The following is a 21,800-nucleotide window of genomic DNA, read 5'->3' on the forward strand; positions in this document are numbered from 1 at the left end:
AACTATATACCGGATGTTCATCTGATGGTCAAAATAATCCTTAAAATTGAAGTTGTGGCCACATTTAGCTATTTAATCAGTAGTTATCTAACTTTCTGATAAAAATCCTATTTTGGTGGACAATACACTCCAAAATATTCAAAATTAGAAAAATTCTATCCATATTTAGCTAAGTTGAATAACTCAAAGGGTACATTTTGATAACAGTTGATAATAGTTGAGAAAATAAATTAAAAGTTCTATGATTTGAGAAGATTCCCCCTATTTATATATATTGTTCTAATTTTGAAAATATTAAAGTTTGAAAGAAAACAATAACTGATAAGAAATACAATTTCACAATGTACCATTAAAACTTATAGTGCAACAACACAAAATTTTACTAGCTTGTGGTTCAAAGTTTTTATTTTTTTTAGAATAATTAGTGTGGACTTTTTTTTTCCTATGCAAGGTAAGATGCAACTTTCTATTTTACTTTTTTAACTTTGGTAATTTAGTGCGTCAATAAAAAAAAATAGTAGGTGATTTTTTCCTACTGTGAATGAATGAATCCATGAGCGAGCTTGCAATTGACCAAGTAAATAAATAAAAAATAGTAATGAAAAAAATAGATCGCTGAAAAAAACCTAGTCTTCCTATTTACTCAATATGTATGGATACGCAAGAACTGAAATTAAAATTCGTTTTGTTGAACATGTAAGTAATTCGTGTGAAATGAAACTATAAGATTTTGACAAATACATGTATAAAACAATTATACATACGTTTTTTTCAAAAACACAAAAACACGTTGATGAAATGTTATTATTTTTTCACAGAAGTCTATACATCGGGTTATGGGTGTTGTTTTTTTTTTAAATTTATTTCCTTGGTTACAGTATTTCATTTGCACTTTGTGAAAGAAATACGCAATATTTTTACAAATATTAATACAAAACAACTTTGATTTAGGAAAAATGGTTTTAATTTTTCTTTGAAACAAAACAAAATATATTTGACATTCTGTTCAGCAGTAAAACTCTTCTTTACTAGGTATTTGTTGTAATTGGTTATTGTCACCCGCCTGTACAAGACAGATTTTATGTAGGCCGGATCGGTCAACAAAATGTTTATTCCTAATGTCTCTCTTGTTTCACGTTACAGTGTTAATACTGCTGTAATGCTTTCAATCGATTCTTTTATTTTCTATAACAGTTCTTGACCATATGTCCATATACCAAACGCTCTTCAAATGTACGACTCCGCTCAGAGGGTCTAATTCATTGCAGGGAGAAAAAAACCCAGTGACAATGAGCAATTAATCATCTTTAATTTTTTTGGAAGACGTTTTAGATTATATTACATATACAATAGTTTTAAATTCAAATCTAAAACTTAAATTGACAATGTTAATACTGTCTGCTTTATTCTTTTTTTTTTTGTATGATCTTATTCTTTTGTCATGAATATATACACATTCCATCCCACATTGCATTTTTTATTTCGACTTAACACAAGATCATAATGTGTCTGACTTCGGTTCTAAAAAAATGATAAGTCGAACCTCTCAAAACTATTATTTTCATTTGCTGCGGTCTTCAAATGTTAAGGCAGCAACCATTTGTTTTTTTGTTTGTTTTTTTTTTTTTTGGGGGGGGGGGGGGGGGGCTTTGGATTTTTTTTCTTGACAAACTTTTTTTTTCGCCTTCAGCAAAAAACAAATTATTTTTTTCTCCCAAAACTGGAAAAAACTTTTTTTTCCAAAAAAATCCATAGCCCCACCCCCTCCCCCTCCCCCCGAAAATCAAATGGTTGCTGCCTAACTCCGCTCAAATGATCCAATTTGCATCCGGAAAATATCAGTGTTGGTGAACAACTGTCTCTGCAATCTTTTGGCGCTTTTCCTTTCCCTTTAAATAATATTGTACCTTATATAGCACTACCATTTAACTCTAAAGGGATGTTATGGCGTTCGACGGGCGTTTGACTAAAAAAACCATTCTGATTTCCAACTGAAATTTTTTTTTTGATCCGAGAGAAGGAATAAAAATTCAGACTGCGAAGTTTACCTTTAAATAATTGTTGAGTTCCTTAAAAACCAAATGCAATTTCGGCTACCAGTAATAATTATCTTGATGTTCACGTGGTACGATATTTGATTCCAAGTTGAACAAAACCATTCCTCTTTTCTCCTTAAAGTGAAATGGTTGTTCCCTTATAATCATCTATTATAAAAACAACATATACTTTAAATATAGTATCATAATATATTTTAAAAACGGTGCTTAGAAAAAAAGCCTGGGATATATCATGAAAGCTCAAATAGAATAGATTTTTGTCAATGGGGTCCCTTTTTTAAAAATATATAAAAACAATATTTCAATTTATTTATTGAAATTTGAATTCACCAAAAAAGAAAGGAAAAACAAATCATTTTTTTGCGAGTTGTTGTTCATTACAATTGGAAATAACAAATATGAGGAAAATATGTGCGCTTTAAAATAACGGGAATGGTACAGATTAATTTCTGCCTCAAAATGACAATAATTTTTTTTTTTAGAAAACTATGATTGGGCCTTAAGTCAGGGTTTCTTGACTAGCTTTTTTGAACTTAACTGAACGAAGAGTTCCGTTAGAGCCGAATGATCGTTCACGCCTGACTCGACTCTAGCAAAAATAATATGTTTGTACATGTATAATAGATGCATTCTTTATATAATTTTTAATGTTATAGTCTCTTGTAATTCTGTACAGAATGGCTCTCTTTTTATATTTATATATTTTTACATTTAATGTAATGTTGTATTATATATTATTGAGAGATGAGACTGAAATAAAAATATTGAAAATTGAATTGTATACACTCGTCACGATAGTATCAAAATAGTTTTTGGTATAATATGTGATGATTTTAAACGAGGCTGTAAGACCCAATTATGAAATATAGGATATCAATTTTAAATTAACATATATGTTTATATATTGTTCTTAGTTATTTTTTTTTATTCAAAATGTAAATTAATACAAAATGTTGAATGAAATTTTCAGTTTGCCCTCATTAGGTGCTTAACATTGAACCAAAATATAAACGGGTCCTGAAAAGAGTTTGTAGCATAAAATAAGTCTTCTTTTTTTTTTTTTTTATTCTTGGTTTTTTTTTAACACTTTTTCTATTAAGGTCTATTAAAAGGTCTTAAATCAGTTTTTGATAGTGGGTTTGCGGTTCAAACCCTGTGGACTTTAAACATTATTCACCTTAGAGTTTTTTTTCATTATATGAAATTTTTTTTCACACATCACTTCAAAAATGCAAAAATTTTCTTTTGAGTAAAGATCCAATATTTCGTTTCAGCACCGCCAATTAAAAAAATCTCCTTTTATAAATAATTTGCTCTTCCTCTTTATGATTTTGAGTAAAGTTACTATATGCATATATTAATATACATATATGTTCTATATGTATTCGTTTGAGAAAGTTTTGTTTGTGTCTTGAACGGTTTCGATTTTTATGTCGTCGAAGGAAAAACATATAATATGGTTGTAGGTAGTAAGTTTTCCCCCTCATAAAGTTTTCACTAAGTAGCCTACAAAACAATGTAATTTAATTTAAAAAAAAAACAGCATCAAACACTGTTCATAATATATATATAAACAAGTCTAAATTGAAAACTAAGTTCAAACCTATGATTGCGTCGGATAAAAACCGCAATTTTTATACGTGTGCATGTAAAACAAATTTCGTTGCAGAAGGGTCTAAATACAGCACAAACAACATTTTCCAAAAGACCAAAAAAGTGAAAAAGTATATTTAAACAAAACGCATTTGACTAACAGGTCGAACAACTGATGTTCTTTAACCCTGCTGACTGCCATTGGCGATTGCCAAATAAAATTGATCACAAGATGTAACAAAATGGATCTTAATATAAATTTAATACTAAACAGAAAACAATAAACTTGTGGCAAGATGTTATGCCACAAACATAAGGTGTCAATATTTTTTGTACACCATATATTTGATTTTCACTTGTTACCGATTCATTACATTTTTCAAAAGATGTTAAAAATGTAAAACCACAAAATACATTTAATTCACTCAATTTGAGTATTCAGGAATATATATATATATATATATATATATAAATAAAGTTGAACTTTGTTCAATATGGTAAAAACTGCAAAAAAAACCCGTTGTAAATAGTAGACGCAATTTTCGGAATAATCCATTTTACTTAGTTTCTTTATATTTTCGAAATTCATAAACGGACAGTGTTAGAAAGGTTTGTTATATATCATGTCATGATAGTTTTGGGAAATATTTATCAAACTTGTGGGAGTCTGCAATGATTATTGTACATGTTTTATTATTAACATTTTTTTATATGTCATTTGTACATATGTAGTTCAACTATTATTGTTCACTAGCAATATATTTTCAATCGAAGAACAATGCGTTTCTTATGAATAATTGATTGCACTCATGATCAGCACACCAACAATGCGAAATTGAAAAAGCTGTTTTGGCAAATAGTATGGCGGAGCTAATCATTTTAAATTTGTAGATGTTTTCATACGGTATGGGTTGCTTCATTCCATATGAAAGCAAATGACGGAATTCGCCTTTCATACAATTAACTTGCCAAATATATAGCATCATAAGTTGAATGAATTGAACATCTACTGTAAACGTTTTATCCTATAAAAGTATTTAGATATAACCGCTATTGCATTGCAACTCCTATAATGACAGGAAATTAAAATTAAATATATACGGCCAAGCTAAACGAAGGCAAGATGACGGTGGCACTGAAGGGTTAAACACAATTATGGCAATTGTCATAATTATTACTGGCATTAATAAATTTTATTCAGCAATATATCATCAACAAGGCAAAAACTGATAGGATGCGGGTTTTCTGACTCCTAGAATTTTATTGCATTTTTATTCGCGAGAATATAAAGTAAAGATCGAAGGATAGTCTCTGCAAGTAAAGCGAAAAAATGAAACATAAGACAAATAGTAAGTCACAGAATTATTATAACACGTCACATTTTCAGTTGGCAAGACATAAAAAAGACTTAACATTAGTGAAATAAGGGTCCGTTGCATGCAAGTTTTACATGACGTTGAATGTCAGTCAGTTATATATTTTGGAACGGGTTATCAAACGGCTCAAAGGTCAAGATGCCAATTTGATACTCAAATGCTATATATAGAATTGTACACTCCCCGACAGTGTTTAACCCGACGATAAAGCTAGTTTCTGGACAAAAGCAGTTGAAATAGTAACAATTTACAGATTCTATTTAATACTGAGAGGTCGACCATTTGATTTTCTATGGGAAGGGGAGGAATGAATAACTTTTCGGCAACACAAAATACAGAACACGAATTCTAATGTATACAATAAGCCTTAAAAAATGATGATGAATATAAAGATTCGCCCCGACGACCACACACCCACACAGAACATCAACATGATCACAAGTTAAGGGTTTTGCTCACGAGTATTGCCTGAACATCCATCGGGTATGCTAGAAGTTTGAAAGCAACGTGGTCTTTATTTGTTGTTGACACTCAAAAGTCCACTTGTATTTAAAAAAAAGTCGGTCCATTTGAAAAACAGGAAATACAGAAATTATTTGTACCAACAGATGACACACATTCATTTGTAGTATTTGTTTTGACAAACAGAACAATGGTAACGATACTTGTTGGTTGTTATAAACAAAACTATACTGTACTGTGCATAAAATATATAGAAGATACTGTATACGTCTAAAATTGTACAATACAACACCAATATATATCTTTTATATATTTAATCTGTAAATAAACATTCTCCGTTAAAATAAAATTAATTTCTCGACTATGACAAAGCGCTATATGTCGGCGAAACCGTAACATTTTAAATATACATATACCCAACTTCCAAGCAAGGAACGAAGCTCATAAACACGGCAATCAATTAAACGCAGGACTTCGGAAATGTCCGGTGAGTCGACAACATTGCTTCGGAAGTTGACAGATACCATGCAAAATCGACGATACAATGTTTTTTTTCCGCTTTAAGACACGGTCAAGCATGGCAAACTACGGAAGCGTATTAGGGACATAGAAAAAATAAAATTGGCAGTAAACTTTTTTTTCAAAGTCGAAATCTTGACATTTCAAATCTCGAAATGTTGACTATAACTTGAAATTTTGACTTTTCAAATCCCTAAATTTTGACTTTCTAAAATCTTGAAATTTCGACTTTTGGAAAAGTCGAAATTTTGACCTTTTGAAAACTCGAAATTTCGACTTATTGAAAAGTCGAAATTTCCACTTTAAACTCAAAATTTCGACTTTTTAAAACTCAAAATTTCGACTTATTTTAAACTCGAAATTTCAACTTATTTTAACCTAAAAAAATCGATTTTTTTTAAACTCAAAATTTCGACCTTTTTCAAACTCGAAATTTCGACTTTTTTTAAACTCGAAATTTCGACTTTGAACTCAAAATCTCATCTTTAAAATCTCGAAATTTTTATTTTAAAGTTAACATTTTGACTTTTGTAATCTCGAAATTTTGACTTTTTCTAAGTACTTTCAAAACTTTTATGTTAGTATTCAAACACAGTTATTATAATTTTAGAAAGAGTAGACATGGTCTCAAATTATTAAAGCGTCATCCACACATTTTGGCAATTTATATTCAGAAATTGGTTTTGTTCTTGAATTAAGATATGTATTAGCATTTAATATTGAAGAGTTTCATTCGGAAAAAACATGCATGTTGACAGAAAAAAAAATGTTTTCCCATATTCCATGTTTTAGTTTCCACGACACTGTCATAGGATCGTCAGATCTGATGACATTTAGCATCACAGTTTCAAAGGCCTGTTTGGTTTCCCAATAGCATGTCACTGATTTTGCCTTGTTTAATAAATCAAGTAGCCAAAAATGCCATGCATATTCAGGACGACCAATGAGCTGCTTAGTTTTATAGTTTTGGAATTTTGAAATGTTGGTTCTTTTTTCTTGAACATTGATTAAACTCTAAAAGTTGGCATTCTTATTATTAACCCTTGTCTTTATGTATTAGACTATTGAATAAAAGTTTGTCGTAATATAGGTGTTTCGGAATAATGGGGTTGTCTTGATACACATATCTGAAGTCCAGGGGCAGGTTTCACGAAGCTATCTTAAGACATGTCATAAGACATATCTTAGGACATGTCTTATGATCCTCTTATGACTATCCTAGGACATATTTCAGACCTCGTTTGGAAGCTGTCTTAGGATCATCTTAGCTAAGACATCCTAAACCTGTCGCAAGTTCTTTAAATTTTCAAATATAAATATGATCTACGGAAAAAAATCATGTAAATGTAGTATGTCTTACCATAAGTTATTCTAAACGTATTGATTTTAATATAATTACATAATTTGCAAAATAAATATAAAAAAATAAAAGTAATTTATATAAAATTATCTTTAAACAATCATTTATTATACATCAATATAAATATGAAATTTTCAATGCAAAATTAAGAAAAAAGAATATAAAATTATGACATTGTTTTGGTACAAGTGAGTTGAATTCAATTTTCGACTTTATTGGTTATAAAAGGTTAAGAGATAAAATCGTGCAATTTTTATATCAATACATCGAATTTTCATTGTTGACAAATCCTGATAATCCGTCAATGTATATATGTTTTAAGCAGGAACAGGAGAATAGATAATTAGATAATAATAAGATATTTTTTTTTCAAAATTAATATAAAAAAGGAGTGTAATTTATATAAATAAACGTATAACTATCCTAAGACCATCATAAGACACCTCTCGCGTTGTCCTAACTTTATGACCAACTTTAAGAGATGTCCTAATTTAGGACCGCTTTGTGAAACCCACTTAGGACTAAGATATGTCGTAAGACCATCCTAAGACATGTCTTAGTCCTAAGACAGCTTTGTAAAACTGGGCCCAGACTTTGAACGTGAAACATATTTTATTTATTCTTCGGCAAAAAAAAGATATTCTATCTACAATAACCTCTTTAAAATGGTTTAGTTTATTAAAATAAAGTCGAAATTTTGAGTTAAAAAAAATCGAAATTTCGAGTTTAGACAAAGTCGAAATTTCGAGTTTTAAAAAAGTCGAAATTTTTAGTTTAAAGTCGAAATTTCGACTTTTTATAAAGTCAAAATTTCGCATTCTAAAAAAGTCAAAATTTCGACTTTTTAAAAAGTCGAAATTTCAAGATTTTTGAAAGTCAAAACTTCAAGATTAGAAACGTCAAAATTTCGAGTTAAAGTCGAAATTTTAAGATTTGAAATGTCAAAATTTCGACTTTGAAAAAAAAGTTCACTGCCAATTTTATTTTTTCTATGTCCCTTATACGCTTCCGTAGCAAACACTACATCATGCATAATACTGTTCAAAAGTCATTAACTTATATTGTTAAAAGTTCAAAAGTCATTAACTTACGTTGTTAAAAGTTCAAAAGTCACTTATTTTCATGTATACATGTCTTGATATCTAACAGTTGTGATGTTCACTTGAATACACTTTTGAAAATATGAAATCACCAAATAATATTATGTTTTTACTTCAATTGAGAAACAAAATGTCTAAATTCGCTGACAAACAATAGGACAATTTTACATTTCATATAGTTGTACAGTTCAGCACCTCTAAACAAAACATAATTATATTTGTGAGACATGCACAACATTTGTAACATTATACACACTGAGAACTCTTAAGTATGCATGCCTACTCTTAAAAGCTGCCAAAATTTCACATGTGAGATTGATCATTGGAATACAGGAGTGCATTAATTTTTTGCACACCTTGCACAAAAGGGCCAAATGAGCTTTTCTTATCACTTGGCATCCGTGTTCTTTGAAACTACTGAGCCAATGAAAACCAAATTTGGCCTAAATAATCCTAAGGGTATTTAGTTTAAAAATGTATCCTATGACCCCGACCATCAACCAAGATGGCCGCTATGGCTAAAAATAGAACATGGGGAAAATGCAGTTTTTGGCTTATATATCTGAAACTAAAGCATTTAAAGAAAATCTGATATTGGATAACAATGTTCATCAGGTCAAGATCTATCTACTATACAATTTTCAGACGCATCAGAGAACCCGTTTTTGGTTTGCCGCACCTGAATAGGTAATTTTAAGGTATTTTTGCATTTTTTGATTAATTTATCTTGAATATTAATTATAATTATTCGTTTGCCGACTGAGTGCAGAATATATATACAACGCGTCTAAACATCAACCCAACAATGTTAGATCTGTAAATTTGCTTTCGCAAATTTTTGGTTCTTCCCTCGCCGGGATTCGAACCCATACTACTGTGATATCGTGACACCAAATCGCCTGCACTGCAGCCGTCCCGCTAGACCACACGACCACCTGGGCTCTCATATATATATATATTCTGCACTCTGCACTCAGAATATATAAATATATACGCCTTCGGTCGGAAACATACTCCTTTGAGAGTGAATGCCATGCTCTCTACACACAGATCAGGATTAGAAACACTTAACTGTTTGAGACTGCAGTTTCGCGGCGGGAGTCTTAATTTTTCTCATATTTGCAAAACAAACTAATCTGATTCTCTTACAAAATATACATATATTTGCCAACGATCGTACCACTATTTATGAAATATATGTTTTTAAGGTCCGATTTTCTTCAAAGCCATTTCAGTGATTAAAAGCCGAGTAGACTGACCAATGCGTCCATGCTTCATTTTAGGCAGATAATTGATGGATTTGAAAATTGAGCCCTGTTAATGTGAGCCATATATATACTTGTCAACAAAAGAAAAGATACATGTATGTTCAAAATATAATGAAATTGGATACACTGTACCAAGTTAAATGATTGCCCAATTGATCTAATATTTACATAGTGTTTTTTTTTATTATTTCAAAATTCGATTTTTTGACAGAATATTCAATAATCGATATCAGAACTAAAAATTCAAAGATGGTCTGCTTAAAATTGAGAATACCTTTGCTGATATTTGAATACTTAATTCTCATTTCCGAATTTAAGTGCCGACTTTTTGTCATAATTTCCCGCAAAATAAATCCGACCACTTTGTTCAATAATTCGGGGGAGAGAGAAAAAAGCGCCTGGGGCAAAGAAAATGCGCCTAGGGAAAATAAATAGAAATCATATTGGCATGAGACAACTTTTCGTCGATGAATTAAGTTATGAACATTGATTTTTTTTTTTAAATTTTAGACAAGTATTTTGCAAATTCAGATAATAGACATTTTTAATAAAGCACAAAAAAAGAATATGACTGTTTCAATTTAAACAATATGAATACTATTTCGAAAGATAGATAATAATGGATCACAGCTTATGCTGAAGATTTATAAAATATTAGACATCAACAGATATGTTTTTTTTTCAAAAACGATAACAAAATGAAAAGTGTCATAACAACTTAAATTTCACAGATACATATTAATTTATAAATTAAAAGAGTTACACATTATTTAAGAACGATAAAAGTGACACGCACATGTATATCAGTATCGGCAAATAAAGCAATTATATATATATACTATGCATGTTAAAAGCAGGTAAATGGTATAAAACAAATATAATTGAATCACCCATAAACAGACGCGGTTTAAACAGTTTTGATTTAAAAAAAAATATTTTTTACAATTTTTACGGCATATTCCACAAGGCCGGAATATCATATTTGCTTTAGCAGTGGGTTTAACTTTTCTTAGTAACAAGCATGTTGAAACCCTTCCACTATCTTCCAATGTCAATTCAAGTGTGTTTAATAAAATACAAAACTTTGAAGAATGTTCACCGTGCAGTTGCGAATATTAGACCTCGGTAACTGATTTTTTTTTTAAATAACGAAATATACGTTTTGATCGAGGACAATATCGTTCATGATTCTTCTATATACTCTTGTTTATATTTGTTTTAAAATATTTTCATTTTATTCTCCCGGGCGCTTTTTAGTAGGACCGCCTTGACGGCTTATTTCAGCTTTATAAATACATGATAAGTCCTACGTAAACTCGTGTTCTATGAAAATTAAACCAAAATGGTATTTAGTAAAGTCGTAGATTGACGATTGTTAATTATGTTAAGATTTGAAAAACATTGATAAACAAAATTATATTACACTATAAACCCAGTCACTGTGATATAACAGAAACAAGAAAACATTCATGAGAAAGCCAATTTACGATTCGCACCTATCTTTATTTTCAATAGTGGGAGGATGGTCACATGATTACTATTTTTAGATGGACAAAATGTCGGCAGATCTAACGTTCGGTAAGTTTTTAACTTGTTGCATAACAGATCTATGTTTATGCTCATCTTTTGGAGAAAGTAATTGATTTTAAATGAAATTAACAATTTTCTCTTTCGTTCTTAGGGTCCGTACCGCCATTTTATCGAGAGGTGTACGAGATTTTATGTCCTAACCAAGAACAGGTTGACGAAGATCTGCTGGTCAACCTTTTACTGAAATCAAGTTTACCAAGAGCGACAATTACTCAAGTAAATATTGAAATTATACCATTATATATTTATATTAATACTGTAATATTTTAAATATTTTGATTGATACTACAATTGCCTTGCAGAAAGCACATGTTCTGTAAATGAACAACTTTAATTAATTTTACACCGGAAACTCCCCTCAACTAATTAGGTACTGGACATGTAGATAGTCACCTGATTGTTTACATCAGGTAAATAAGGCAAATTATTAATAAAAACATAGAGTTTACATGGTAATGTTGTTATGGCATTACATCTAGGCATTTATCATGTTTATTAAAATGTTATTTATTTTAGGTTTTTACTTTTAGATATTTATACATGTACATGTACAATTGCATATGTACAAAATATATCACAGCCTTTTGAAAGTTATCTACAACTGTTCATGACCAATTAGAATTGTTCCATCACCTTGCACTTCGTGCTAATAACAGATGTGTTGTGTAAAAATGGTAAACAAGCTTTATCATGTAACATTGTTTATTATGTTTATCATGTTTATATTCAGACAAAAACTTTGATTTCATTTAAAAAAATGTTTTGTTTGATCCAATAGACCACTTTCGAATTATGTCCTATACTTAGTCACCAGAAAAGTTCATCAATTATGCATACCTTTCTGAATTCATGTACCAGGTAAAGGGGGTTGCCTGTATGCCTGTATGCCTTGTATCAAGTTTATCAAGTGTCTAAGCAATTTTCAATATGCAGGATGAACAAGATATAATGTTTGTTGTGTAGGTACATTTTGTATATTATTACAATTCCCTAATTACAGCACTGCTGGTTGTCGATTACAAGAATTTAATTTGTTGAAAAATTTACGCAATATATAATCATATTTTTTTAATCAATTGCTCAACATTTAGTTTAAACATATTTATTTATAGTGGATTGGGAAACAAGTTTTGCAACTTATATTAACCCCTTTCCACTTTGCGGGTGCGAGTGCTGCCTTGTAGCAGCATTAGCCTGCTCTTTTTCGAAATCTACAAGGGTGTCTTTAACCTGCAAGAGATATGTCTCTCACTTAACACGGGTCAGCCATTTATCGTCCCCTTCCGATGGACTATCATCGTTTCCTCAAGACCATACTCGCAAATTGCTGTCAAGGGAGAGCCGAAAATTCAGTCCCTGAAATTTGCTCAACATTTGAAGTGAAGATGCCTAGCTAGCTAAGAAACAAATGATGTTCACTTAAATTAAAGTTTTTGACAGAATTGCAATGAGCTTGAAAGTGGTCTATTCCAACAAGACTGTTAATTGCCCCTCTGGTTTCTTCATGTCAAGTTCGAAATTTCTGTTTTTATACCCTGTTAACAATTAATGGTACACATGTTACTTTGTACATGTACATACATGCATAACAATATGTAGATCATATGTTCATTATGGCGTAAAATATTTGATTAATAAACATGATACATTGTAAATGTATGCTAAAGTAAATTGGGTTTTGAAAGATGCCTAACAGTTCAATGAACATGGAAATAACTCAGTGTTAGCAAAGCATGGTGTTTTATAAGGACACATACCCATGTACTGTTGTTGTGTCATGAATCAACCAGTGGTGGATCCAGAAATTTTCATAAGTGGGGCCCACTGACTGATCTAAGAGGGGGCCCGCTCCAGTCATGCTTCAGTGATTCCCTATATATTTAAAGCAACGAAATTTTTTCCCAAAAAGGGGGGGCCCGGGCCCCCTGGGCCCCCCTCTTAATCCGCCTCTGTCAACACCAGTCATTCCAGTTTGTAACATGTCAATTTAAATTCCGCAGCAAAACCTTCTTCATTTTGTTTTGTGAAAAATTAAGCAAATAAACACATGTGTTTTAACTGGTGATATGCCTCAAATAACTAGTTGTGTAAAATCACATCTAAGGTTTGTTTTTGTATCCATTCTTCAGATATGGGATGCAGTTGACAATAAATCAGGATTTGTAAATAGAAATGGATTGTACAAAGCTTTGGCGCTTACAGCTCTTGCTCAGAATGGGAAAACGATACATGATAAACTACTGGAAAGCTATGCAGGTCAAGGTAAGCTTGTTCATGTAAATTATGTTGTTTAAATAATGTTACATGTTACTTTTATAAATTGTTATTTGGATGGAGAGTTGTCTCATTGGCACTCATACCATATCTTCCTATATCTATGTACATGTCGTGATGATGTATGTTTCAAACACGTTTTGGTTAAGCATTGCTTAAAAAATTGCTATGTGCTAAATGCAAGGATGAACTTCACTAAAACCAAAGGTATTGATCAATGGAAAAATGCCCTATTCTTCATGGTTTTACTTCATCACGTTCATGTGATCTTGGGGTAAATACATGTACATGTAATATTTTGTTTCCATTATTGTAGAAAAAGAGCTCTTTCACAGTGATTATTATGTTTCACAAAATATATTATGATAAAAGTTGATCGTAAGTTATCCTGAAAGGTAAATGACTGACCAACACCCCCTCCCCCTCCCCAGATTTTTATTCAAAAGAGTTTATAATACTGATACAGATACTGATTTATCTGCTTTCTTAGATATCATTTATTTAAGAAGTTGACTCACAAATGACAATCTTATAAACTGTTCACACCAAAAACCTTGATTTGAAAATCAATGATTTAAAATATACAGTTTGCATGGTTTGCATTGTGCAGTATCTGGTAATATAAGACACTACATGAGTCATGAGTTAAATTTGTTAAAAAAAAACATGTGGAACTTCCTATTAGATACCTTTAGCCTTCAGTGATCTTCTAAGTAGTCGGGTAAAATCAGACTATTTATCTGGTTTATATCAAGGAAACACACCCAGTTGACCTTTTATTTACATTTTTACTTTGCGCATATTACATGTATAAATTTAAGACTTTTAAATATAGACATCAAGCTAAGAGTATTGCAGACATTTTATGAAGAACCTCTTATGATTTTTACAAGATATATACATGATATAGGAAGACAAACTTAAATCCTACTTTTCCAATGTGCTACAAAAAGATGTTATCTCTCTATGTTCATGATGTTATTTGTTCAAGTATGGTCGCCTTTTTCATGATGCTATAAAAGGAAATTGAAAGCAAGACAATTTGACATAGTTAATTGTAATTGTAGTATACATTTGTATTGAACCAATTTTCAAGACGTTTCTGCCATTGGCCTTCTTCAGTTTCTTTATTTTTCTTCTCAACTAATAATTAAATGTGACCAGTTAAGGAAGATCTGAGATCAAGTGAAACTGACTAGTACTAATACTATTTTATTTTAAAAAAAAAGTAATTGTCTTCTATAATTTAAATAATGATTAAATAGTCAAACATTTTAAAAACATATATGCTGATTTCCTTTATTTGTAACAAGTTATGCTTGTTGACTTGTGTTCAATTGGTATATTATATAAATTTTATTTTTATTTTAAGTCAGGTTACATACTACAAACATGAGCTCTGTAGAGCTTTTTTTCGTGCAAATGGCATACATGTAATTGAACATTGAACTTTTACTCTGACTAAATAACATAAGCATTTTGATATACTGAAATGTACAGAGAAATGCCTACATGTATGAAAGTGGTCTATAATATTCGATTGTATGAATGTTTTATGTAAGATAACAAAATGGACAAGTTGACATGAAGAAAAAGAAAAAATCAATTTATCAACTATATGTCATCGATCTCTCATTTTAAAAATCTCTTAAAAATACATTAAATATTCATAACTTTCATTTCTTTTTTATAACATACATAGTTGGCATTATGTGGTTTGAAAAAAGAATTAGTTTCAGTTAAAATATCAATCAGCTTTTATGGAGTAGAAAAAATAAATCAAAAAATTATCTAGGTAATTGGTTTTTAAAGATTTAAAAGTCAATTATCAGACAAAATTTTAATGATTCTTAAAATTGGTTACACAATGTACATGCGTGACTTAACATCAGGTGATATAAATGGTAATAATTTTGTTATTTTCTAAAAGAGTCAACTTGACATATTTCTTGTGATTCTAAAAACAGAATTTGATTCAGTCACCTTATACATGTTATATAATTAGTCAAATAAAATGCTGATATGGTGGTAAATCCTTTAAGTGCCCTTAGATAGCCTTGACCTATGAAATATATGTCATAATATGTTACATCTTCATTCATGATTTACTTCTGATTTCATATAAACGTTTTATCATCCATAGCATTTATTATGAAAATATTAAATGAAATGAATAAAGGTGAATGATTATTTATAATGAATACTGTGGCTGATCCAGGGGAAGGGTTCCCGGTGTTGGACCCCCTTTTTTGGAGGATCTATGCATTTGAATGGAGACATATGGTTGGAACACCCCTTCATCTTGGTTTGGGACCCCTCCATTTGAAAATGGCTGGATCTGCCCTAGATTAATTTTTCACTAAAAAGATAAATTAATTTGGAAGATTCCAAATGAAACATAATTATATGATATAACCTGTATTTGAAGTTTATGAATTTCTCAGTTTTGTTACAAGTGGTAGGTATGAATACTGACATTGACAACAATTATACCATAGTTTCAAGAAATCACAACAATTTAGAATCATTTTTTGAAATATCTTTTTGGCCCTAAAAAGAGCCATTTCAACAAAAAATATTTACTAACTCATCATCGGCTTTAATATTTAATTCTGCGTTGGCACGATTCAATTTATTTCTGTCGTCTTCTTATATATGTGCCCTTGCTTCTCCACAAAATTTAAAAAATGCATACCATTCGATTTTTGTTAATTGTCAATTTTTGACATCTTTCATGTCTTTTGTGTCTTTCCTTTCCCTCTCTCTATAAATGAGACTTCTAGCCTGGAAAAGAAAATAATTTTTATTCGTTTATTCTTTTATTACATCTATGTACAGTGAAACCTGTTTAAACCGAAACGCTTTGGGACTTAAAATTTTGTTTAGTATTGGCCATGATTGGGTTTATCAGGATTACAACGCATACAATTTGATATGACAGTGCTAATTAACAATGATTACAGAACATGTTTGGTTTATACAGGTTTTCGGTTTATGCAGGATTTGGTTTATTCAAGTTTCACTGTATATAAATTTCTCATTTTTGTTACAAGTGGTATGTACGAACACCTACTTGAAATGACTTGAGCTACTTGTATCTGTGTAGTCTGTAAATGTTTTAAGTTGACACAAGTGGTACTTCGTTATTAGGATGGAAGTCGTCTGTAATTGTCTCTGGTGGTGTGACCGTAACATGTCATGATATGACATACATGTATATGTATATAACTTTTAAAAACAGCTGTTGACCTATATACAAAATTTAAAACAAAATATGCCTCTCCCTCCATACTCTAGCAAAATGAAAATAGAAGAGGACTTTGACTTAAGTCTAAACTAATTTACTATAGACTATTTTTATGCTTATCATTTTAAAAATAAGTTTGCCCCTCTCTTTTCTGAGTGAGCCTACTTCTCCTTCACTGAATTGTCCTTATAGTTGTCATATTAGAATTATATTTTGAATTCCATGAACGTGTCCATGAAGTTGGATGTTCAAAAAGTGGTATGTTTGAATGAAACAATTCTAGTTGATAAAATTTTTAAATCTGACCCAACAGCTTTTATTAAGTAGGTTCCTTACTCAGTTTCAAAATAATAAGCTTTTCATTACACTAGTATATATTGATAGGGGATCAATAAAGGAACCAAACAAGCCAAAAAAAAATATAGGTCAATGTGCTTGTTTTTCAGATATAAGCCATTGAAATTTTGGCCGGAAAATGTTTTCTCTTGATTTTTCATAGCTTTGTCACTGACAAGTTTATGTTCTCAAAAACTATTAAAAAATAACAAAGATTTTGTAAGACTTTTACATATGGCTTATAGTTATACAATCATGTAAAAGATTTATAAAAAGAAAAATGGGGGTCAACGGGCAAAAATTGTTTAGGCATTCAAATAGATAAAACCAGAGGATTCCGAAAATCTGACAAAAGTCCAAAACATGACAAGCGAACATCATTAACACGATTAACACGATTAAGATCTCTTGGCTGAGATATGGTGTTTGTTCTTTACAGTAACACTAAATTGTTTAAGTGATTGACATATTATATTGATTGTTATTCTTTCTCCCAGTTACTCCTACATTATGCAGTATGTTACATGTACATGTAGGTAGAATATCAATAAACTCTAATTTTCAGAGCATTCATTGACCCATCTGGTGACAAGCTGCTATGTGCTATTAGCAATTAAGATGACTCAAAAAAGGAAAAAATCTGTTTGAAAAATTTGTAACAAAAATATTTTTGTAATTCAAAAATTATCATGTATTAATTTTCTTTTCAGAGTTACCAAAGCCATCCTTGGGTGATTTAGGAGATTTGAGAACAACTAGTGTAAAACTACGAAGAGAGAAAAATCCAAACATTTTAGGTTACAACTATCGAGAATTGTGTGATTTAGATGCAATCAAAGTCGAATTAATGCCTGAAAAGAAGGGAATCATATTAAAACATGTAGAATACGAAGTTACTAGCCGGGTAAATCATACATATTAGATAATTAAACATGTAGAATACGAAGTTACTAGCCGGGTAAATCATTCATATTAGATAATTATACTAGTATATTAGAGTAAAAAGACAATTGTAAATATAAAAAAATATTAATATTTGATTAAAAAGAATTAAAGGGAATGCATCATTTTTGCATCTAGCAAAAATATAACCATGATAACAGAGGGACCAACAAAACAATTAAGAAAAAAACAGTCAAAGTTTCACACAAGTGGTTATTAGAAAGTGTTGAAAAGAAAAAATCAAACTTTTTGTATTATTTTCTGACTTCAGCAAATGTAGAAATGAATTCAAGATCTGAGCATTGCTATTTGGGAAAAAAGAAATCAAAGACGTCTGATCATGTTGATCATGCTGATCATGCTGATCATGTGATCCTTACTCAGCAGTTTGATTGAACTGAAATATAACATTTTCTGACTGAAACTCGGACAATATCATTTGTAAATGTATAGAAATTTCAGTAAAAAAAAAAGCCTGACAGAAGTAAGTGCCTTATGTAAATAATTACCTGAAAAAATCTGTTTCTGTTTATTGATTTTTATGAATTTCATACATAGATAACCACAATATAAACGGTTTGATATATTTCAGAACTACAAAACAACTGTTCTACGTCGTTACAATGACTTCTTTGCATTCCAAGAAATGTTAATGTTGAGATTTCCATATAGATTAGTACCGAGACTACCTCCAAAGAAAATGATGGGAGGTAGGTCAAAATCTATCTGAATTATTGTATAATCAGCTTATGCACACCTCTGGGTGCAGGAGTTTCTTGCTGCATTGAAGACCCATTGGTGGCTTTTGGCTGTTGTCTGCTCTTTGGTCGTGTTGTTTTCTCTTTGGCACATTCTCCATTTCCATTCTCAATTTTAATACATATATTTATCACTATTTTACAAAATTTTCCTCTGGTCTTAATTACTGACTGATAATTTTCTTTCTCAGCTCAGTAGAGTGATATGAAAAATCGCTAGAAATTAAGAAAGCACATGCCATTGTAAATGAAATTAACAAAGTTGTCACAGGTGAAATTGCTGTAAACAGATTATCATTGGTTAGTTATCTCAATTCAATTGTTTTTTCATTTTCATCGTACCACCAGCTCAAGCACGAAAATTAATCTCAATGAGTTGACCAGAGATATAATCTTTACATGTATTATAATATATAGATATATTGTTCATGGTTTTCATACTTTTTCACGAGATTTTATTGTTTTCAGTGGATGAATGTCAATCTATTGCTAAAACAAATACGGACCAAAAGGTGCATATGAAGGGACTGGGAGATCTTTGTAATTTTTCGTTTTTTATAGGACAGTCTCGGTTCAATGATTTGAACTTGCTTTTAAGTTTATATCTTAAATTATAAACATGCAGTTGGTTGGATTTTTCTACGTCAATTTAATTTCATATTATGTCAATTTAATTTCATATTATAGATGAAAAATAAATGTTTATCATCTTTTTTACCTGTATAAGAATGATTTTTTTGTGGATTGAATCAGTCAATCAAATGATTTACCTTTGTTTCAGTTTCACTGTTGACATTCTTTTCCGTTGAAAAACTTTGCACATACAATTCATGTGTTATCCATCTCAAGCTAAGGGGTTAAATTGAATTTCACGTGAATACGGATTGTATGAGTTCGAATTATTCGCTTGCAGGTGAATAATTCTTAATCAATGTTTTTTAGCTTATTTTGACAAAATTGAACCATATTATTTCGCTATTGCATTTCATCAATGTCTGAGCAAAAAAAATAATATATTAGATTTTTTATATATCTTGTAGCTAGTGCCCCTTTAAATTTGCACATGCCTATTAATTTTTTTCAAGCAAAATGATACTTGATAATTTAGTTTTCCAGACTAAGAGTAAGACCCTTTCCACACGTTTTCTTTGTTTTACAGTTATTCTTATCAGTTAACATATGAGCCTGATATATTGTATTTATTCTTAGAAGTCTATATATATTATACATCATGTGTATGGGTAAATCAATAAGGGAGTCATGATTTGATGGAGTTCGAATGCTACAGTATACGTCTTATAAATAATCTACTTATTTAATAATTAACAAGATACGTGAAATTCCTAAGCTATAAATGTAGCTTAAGTCTTGAAATTTAAAAGATTTATTAAGTCATGATATAAAAGGCATACATCATTCAAAATTTTTTGCAAAATTGAAGGAGCATGCAATATCATTTATTAAACTGAGAAATAATTTTTTTTTTCCATTGTTTTGGTCTCTATGCACATGTTGCATAACTGCAGTATTCTAAATAAAATTTAAGCAATGATTTGTCAAATTAAAATCTTTTTTTTTGGAAATTTCAATACGAAAAATGACGAAGCTCTTACTAATAGCATGGATATATTACGGAGAACAATATGTTTTCAGGTTCATTTGGTTTATTTTCATAATCATGAATTATAAGGTTATTATACATTTTAGAAAAATTTGTTCTTCATTGAACATTTAAATTAAATTGAAAAAAACCATGAAAACTGTTATCCTACAAAAATGATAATGATCAAGAATCAACACTTAAATCATCATAAAATTCGTAATTTAAGCTAAATTAAACTTAAACATATAATTTGGTTCTTGATCTCCTTTTTGACCTGATTACAAGACATGATCTTTACATGATCTTTTTCTAAATGTAGGTTATCAGTTAAATGATGATAATTGTTTCCATTTTGGGGTATATACACTACACAATGATAATTTTAAAGTAAAGTATTATCTGTATTTAATCATGGTCCTCTTTTGTTCCTCAAAATATCTTTTAATTTAAATGTCTTTTTAAAATGGGTCATACTTTTAAAACTTATTTAAATACTTTGTGTCATCGTGCTTTGTGAAGCTAGCAGTTGAAATAATTATGGGTGTAAATTTATCATGTTTATTAGCTTTGCTCAAAAATCTTTATACATAAAAATTATGAGATGTGGTGTGATTGCCAACATAACATATATCTACCAGAGTTCAATTGACAAAGATAAATTTAATCAATTGTAGTCTATTTATAGGATATGGTATGGCCATTGTAAAAATAAGAAAAAGCTATAACTTTATAAAAATAGTCAATGATTTAAGCTCAATCATAAGCTTCATCTACTGCTTTTTATTTCATAAATGTATAGAGTAATTTATATAAAAAAAAATCTAATGTTTTATGTACCAAATGTACTCAAATATTTTACCATTTCTTACAATTGTAGCAAATAGAGAATTTATAGAACAGAGACGGAAGTCTCTACGAAGATTCTGTAACCTAGTAGCTAGACATCCAAAAATGTATGATGACAAACTAGTCAAATTCTTCTTGACTTTCAGTGGATCAGTAAGTTAATAAAAAAAAATCTTATTGATGAAAAATATTGTATAATTAAAATATTATTTTCTGTTTTTTAAGCATACAAAAATTATCATTATGTATGCCAATTTCCTGAGTACATGCTCTGACATAAATATTTTTTTTCATAAGTGTCAACAATATATGATATATATTTAACTAAATAAATGTATTAAATAAAAATAAAGAGATGTGGTATGCTTACTATGAGAGAACTTTCCGTAAAGTAGTGTTATTACTTTTTCACACCATTAAGTTTATTAACAGTATTTAGTTTAACTACTTTCTGTAATGTAAAATTATG

General features: G+C 30.1%; 1 protein-coding gene across 2 annotated transcripts in view; it reads left to right on the forward strand.

Annotated features, from left to right (window-relative positions):
- Nucleotides 1-429: 429 nt before the first annotated feature.
- Nucleotides 430-21,800, forward strand: part of LOC143044662 (sorting nexin-8-like) — a 28,581-nt gene continuing 7,210 nt past the window's right edge. The window contains exons 1-6 of one of the 2 annotated variants that reach the window (XM_076216726.1): nucleotides 430-451; nucleotides 11,417-11,541; nucleotides 13,455-13,587; nucleotides 17,893-18,086; nucleotides 18,717-18,834; nucleotides 21,363-21,484. In XM_076216726.1, the coding sequence (XP_076072841.1) occupies nucleotides 445-451; nucleotides 11,417-11,541; nucleotides 13,455-13,587; nucleotides 17,893-18,086; nucleotides 18,717-18,834; nucleotides 21,363-21,484 (699 nt within the window). In that variant the 5' untranslated portion in view covers nucleotides 430-444. Of the gene's footprint in view, nucleotides 452-11,246; nucleotides 11,314-11,416; nucleotides 11,542-13,454; nucleotides 13,588-17,892; nucleotides 18,087-18,716; nucleotides 18,835-21,362; nucleotides 21,485-21,800 lie in introns of those variants that run through there. The other variant, XM_076216725.1, reaches the window with a different exon arrangement.

Source organism: Mytilus galloprovincialis, chromosome 9 (genome assembly GCF_965363235.1).
Source record: "Mytilus galloprovincialis chromosome 9, xbMytGall1.hap1.1, whole genome shotgun sequence".
Taxonomy (NCBI): Eukaryota; Metazoa; Mollusca; class Bivalvia; order Mytilida; family Mytilidae; genus Mytilus; species Mytilus galloprovincialis.